The 5,826-nt window shown below is 46.7% G+C and overlaps 1 protein-coding gene across 1 annotated transcript in view; it reads right to left on the bottom strand.

Annotated features, from left to right (window-relative positions):
• Window positions 1-5,398: 5,398 nt before the first annotated feature.
• H257_11105 (hypothetical protein) overlaps window positions 5,399-5,826 on the bottom strand; it is a gene marked incomplete at both ends in the record, with an annotated part of 1,466 nt that continues 1,038 nt past the window's right edge. Inside the window, one exon of the mRNA XM_009837944.1 lies at window positions 5,399-5,818. Coding sequence (XP_009836246.1) covers window positions 5,399-5,818 — 420 coding nt within the window. The remainder of the gene's footprint in view (window positions 5,819-5,826) is intronic.

Here is a 5,826-nt window from a genome sequence, read left to right as displayed (position 1 = left end):
CCACAAGTGGTTACAGCCCGGCCAACGTGTACAACATGGACGAGACGGCCTACTTCTACTGCTTGTCACCTCATCGTTCCATCACTCGACAGCGTGTTCCCGGCACGAAGAAGTCAAAAAAAAGGATCACCATGGCACTCACCACAAATGCAGACGGCTCCGACGTTGTTGACCCAATGTTCATCGGCAAATCCGTGCAGCCACGGTGCTTTCAAGGCCGGTCTTCTAGCGACCTTGGTTTTAACTACCAAGCAACCAAAAAGGCATGGATGACATCCGAAGTCTTTCAAACTTACCTCAAGACCATGAACGATCGCATGGTCGCCGAAGGCCGGAAGATTTTGCTGCTTGTTGACAACGCTCTCTGCCACGACCCCACTGCTGCTGATGATCTGTCAAATGTTGATTTGAGGATGCTCCCAAAGAATACAACCGCTTACCTGCAGCCTCAGGACGCAGGGATCATTGCGTCGTTCAAGGCAAGCATCAAAAAGCGTCAGCTGAAGAACGCCTTGGACCAGATTGACTCAGTCATGGCTGGTCGCCAAGACAAGCTCTACGAAGTTTCGTTAGTAGTAGCAATGGAGTGGGCGAAGGACGCTTGGCGCTCTGTGGCACCATCGACAGTGGTGAACTGTTGGCGACGTACCGGAATCCTTGACAATGACTTGGCTGCGTTCAGCGAGCGAATGGCTCAGGTTCAATTGCAGTGACGAAAGGTTCTGTAAAAACGAATAACCTTTTGAGTTTATGAACTGTGAGAGTTTTTATTTTTATTTGTGTCCAAGTCGGGGGGAGATCAGTATAACAAGATCACACACATATTACACGTATGTATTAAAACTCATAATTGAGGGAATTGACTTTTCAAACGCACGCTTCACAGTCTCCGGACTAATCTTATCCCACACACGAATAGTTCGCTTGATAATTGCCATGCGCTTCTCGGCAAGAGTTAATTCATCACCACTTCCTTCATCATCTTCCATCAGTCACGCAGACTTTAACATCGCCTTCAACGGGCCCATAACACCCACGTCAAGGGGTTGGCATCGACTTGTCGAATTTTTTGATAAAGGTTCAATGACACTACATAGCGACCCTGCCATTTTGTCGTGTGCCTTTTCACACACATGATATTCCAGATTGTCAACCAACAGTACCGACGCATCGATGAGATGGTCGGCCAATTCGTTGAGGTACATCAAACACTCGCTCGTCCATCCACGCATTTTCTTGCACAGCGTACCAATGCCCATCAGGGTAGGTGCGGAGTTCCCGCTTCTCAATCGTCCCACCCTGCTGTCCACGGACAATGAACATAATCGGTAGTTTAACACCTATAGTCACGTTAGATTCCTTGCATTGACAAATACAGCATACCGTCCGCCCGAATCGTCAACAGCGCTGTCAATCGTTCCGAATGCTTTTCGGTCTTGTCGACTTTGCTCGACTTCCCAATTTCAGCCAAGGTTGTTCCAGGGGGCATGTGAAAGTAAAGTCCAGTCTCGTCAGCGTTGTAGATTGTTGACTTCGCGTAGGAAGCATACTTGGAGTGGAAGTGTGCTGTGTACCCCAACCACACGGCGTCCAGTACAGATTGCGTGAGCTTTATGACGCATGGCTTTCGGTGAGTGAAACGATGTCGTGCGCTAAATCGTAGAAAAAGGCAACGAAGAGATTCAAAGCGAATCTCTTCGTTTCTTTTCGCTTCGATGTAGGACATGAGCCAAGGCTTGTGGTTGCGTCGGACCCACTGCATCATGTGGAAGACTCGTACATGCTTGTTGTTGTCGCGTTGCTCGCGCATGTAGGCGAGGAGAGGTTCCGTGAATGGGATGGTGGGTTTGCGGCCTTGACCCCCCAAGGTTGCTTTGCGGCCATTTCGCTGACTTGCCATAATATCGGACTCCTTGCGACGCCACCCTTGCCAAGTCGAATACTTGAGTCCAATGTCGCGACAAAACTATCGCTCATTGTCGATGCCAGAGGCGTGGGCGATGGCTGCCTTGCGATCACTATTCACGTATCGATGCTGCTGCACCTTCACTTTGAAGGGCATTTTGGGCTTTGATGTTCAAACTTGATATTTGATTTTCATCCGTTGTGTGATCGCTTCATTTCAAATCGTAATCAGAAAGGCTTCATTAAAAAAAACCATGAATTTTAACGAATCAAAGTTGGTTTTCCACTTCAAGAAAGTACAAATCTATTTTATTGCAAAGTCCAACTCTGACTGACTGCGTTTTTTCGCCGAGCACTGTAGGGAACGACGCTGAGTAACGGTGCGGGAATAAATTTTCAAATCAGCCAATAATAATCATCGATATCGTTACCTCGACTTTGATTGGCGGTATTTTTCCCGGCACAATTTAAACAACTTTCAACCCCATTACTTGATAACCTTGAATGTCAGTGCTAGCTGCAGCCACAATGCTGCCAACGAAGCCTTGACACTGACCGAAGCTCACCCAAAAGCTCGATGTCGTACGACTGTTCGACATGCAGCTGTAATGACCGGCTAACTCGGGACCAATTGACATGACCAGTACCCTTATTTTGCACAAGTTTTCAATACGGACATACCGGAATTCGTGGAGGGCATTGTGCGGGTCCCTATCCGTCTGTTCAAGGGGGATAATGGGGGGGAGTTGTGTATTCTATGGCGTGTAGTTCCATTGACCCATACCGTATACTTTTTTTCTTTACTTGAATAGAGTATTAAATTATAGTATTTTTATAAGCGGACATGTCACACTTTGTTGGTCCCCATGGGGAGTGCAAATCCACAGTCCATGTGTCACAGTGATGTAATGCAATATGTGTAATAGGCATTTTTATGACTTTGATCCTTGTGATAATTAGTTTCCTGCAAGGGTGAGGTCTTGAAAATCATGGCATCGATGTCTTCCTGTACTAATTACTCTTTATATTCATATCCTTTGTAATCTTATAGTCCAAGCTCATTTTTTTCATTCGATACTATTTTTGTATTTTGGTTTTGTGAGCCTCAATTGGCCAATTCGAACCGCCTCTCTGTCCAATCAAGGTTTTGTTGGTAGCATGATGCCTTCATGCCACACAGCTTGCCGTACGCTTTTGGTTGCGTTGGACACTAAGGCGTTGTTCGGAGAAAAATGGATTCTCTCCAGAATCCGGATTATGATAATCTAGGTTTTTGAATGCGGATTCTGTCAAAAAGTTGCACCGAACACGATCGGAACGCGACATTTTAGAATCCACCAAATGCAGAAAATTCACAAGAACAATGTATTGTATTGGCCATACCTGGACATTGGATCTATATCATTGGTTTTGCTTCTTTTAATTGGCTCCACTATACAGTAATGGAGTTTTTAGGCATTTGACAGTCAGATAAAACGAAATACAATGTGCTATTTTGAATTATTCAAGCATTCTGACCGAAATGTTGCAGCACGTCATGCACGAAAATAGGCCATGTCGACGCTTTCTTGGCGGCGATCACGCCGGGTTTACAGAATACGACGCGTTCCGCTGCAAGCTTAGTGCACGAATGTAGGGTGATCATTGACGAAGATGTACATGTCATTACATATCATATACTTTACTGGAGGGCAAGATATCCGCTTCATAACTCATGGTCCATTCGATGTTGTAGTGACCTCGTAAGGGTTTTTGACGAACACTTTGAGTTATGCAAGGATTTGATACAAGTAACTTGGTACTAACTTGTACAAGGATGAGATACATATAACTGCGTGTATCTAAGTTAACCTAGCTTTTGTCAGTTGCATACACATCAGTTTTTGCCCCGGCGAGTGTGGAGCCTATTCTGCGCTGCAGGAATATAAGTCATCTCCCACGAAGATGAGTGCGGTCATACCTGTCTTAACTGGTTAAATACTTAGCGAAGAAGGACCATGCGATGGAAAACTTGGTCACATATGGTCACGACTGCGACAGTCCTTCTATCACTGTCAGTACTCGGAGAATAGATTAACACCCCGAAACCCCGCAAACCCGAGTATATTACAGTAATACTTCGAAGTACAAATTATTCCTGAAAAGCAGAATACCACCAATCAGTCCCTCCAAGAATCTGGATTCTTGCACAATAATCCGGTTTATATTTTTGTCAATCAAACACAAAAAATCGGATTCCAGAGTCTGAATCCACGAAATAACCGGATTCTTGGTGCGTCCTCAAGGTCATTGTAAGAGCATCTCCACAGTAAATTGGCCAATCAGTAAATCTGTGTGCTGATTTAGTATTGTAATGGACCGATCATTAGAGACTTTTTGCAAGTCATAAATTCGCACCGCAAAAAGCCCAACTCCAGCCAGTAAATTCACCATCGTTCGACCAGACTGAGTGGAAACCCGCGTTAATTTCGACAATGAGGTATGCTTATCTCTAGGAATGGCACGCAATGATGCGCAACATGCATACATATGTACAAAGTTATCCTTATCACCAGGAATGGCATCAACTGTAGTTTCTCGTGAACTCGTAAACGGAGTACGGTCATATACAGACATAATAGGCATCTGCCAGCTCGATAGGACCCGCGTTATTGACCTTGGTAATGCAGCAGTCAATGGCGCGGGTCCTGTCGAGTTGTAGTCGATGACATGGGACCTGCAACATTAACAACACGGCTACCGGCCGCGAAGACATACCCACCGACTGCCGCACGACTCTCGCCAACGCGGCAAGCCATGAAACTTCGACCGGCGCAAGACAGACACCGCCAACCACGGCAGGATCGGCCTCGGACCGGCGCAAACAAGCAATCGGTCGCATTCGCCTGCGCTCGATGCTGCCGCCTAACAGTAAACTTATCACGGCATCACGGCAGCATCGACCGTAGTCGAATGCGCTATCGGCCGCAACTGACCTACGCCGCAAGAGTCATCACCACATAAGTCATAAGCTATTGACTGCGGCATACATACCGTGCCAGGGCCGCCATAACTGCACCTCGACCTATGCCGTAACCGACCCTGAGGCTTCGCTGCTCCGTGTTTATGCACCGATGTCTCTATCCGGCCACTATAACCGGATACTGATTCCAGCAAATCCAGTACAAGTCCATCAAATCTGTGTGACTTTTACTGGAATATTTGCTGGTCAGCAAAATACTGAACCGGATACTGGTGCGGTTCGAAAATATTTCAGTAAATTTTCAGTAGAGGTTGTTATCCGAACACTATGCGGATATTGGTGTGTCCATTTACTGGAATGCGGTGGAGATGCTCTGAAGTACAGTAATAGTTGGAAATAGAATTACTTTTCCATAGACAACAGTATGAAACAGTGTGGTTGATTGGCATTCATTGTTGACGCGAATCAATTTTGGAAACGACACAGGGAAGCTAGCCCGACGAATGATATAACGATGGAACAATGAGGTGATTAGCATGACGTGGTGCTGTCCTGAGTCAGCTCAACAACGTACGCAATCGAGAGCTTGGTGAAATCGGCCATATGGTTAAAATCGATGGTGGCGATCGTGTCGTTTTGGGAGTGCATGTATGGGTTTTTGTCCTTCAACTCGGTTTCAAACGGATACGATGAGGGGTACCCCGTCACGTTCCACGCGAAATGGTCCGAGCAGTAGTAGCCGCACACTGAACGGGACACGGGGAGGCCCACGTAGGTCGCGATGAGCATCTCCAAGAACGTGTTGAGGTTCTCGTTGATGAAGTCGGAGATCAAATTCACGACGGGGGTCGTGCCAGGGCGGACGTAACCCGTCATGTCCTGCTGCATCTGGGCGTACACGGATGTGTTGGCCTTCGCATACTCCGCCGCCACTGCCCTGGACCCGCGCAGCTTAACTT

This window comes from Aphanomyces astaci (assembly GCF_000520075.1).
Source record: "Aphanomyces astaci strain APO3 unplaced genomic scaffold supercont1.32, whole genome shotgun sequence".
Taxonomy (NCBI): domain Eukaryota; phylum Oomycota; class Saprolegniomycetes; order Saprolegniales; family Verrucalvaceae; genus Aphanomyces; species Aphanomyces astaci.
This window is presented reverse-complemented; position numbering and strand designations above follow the sequence as displayed.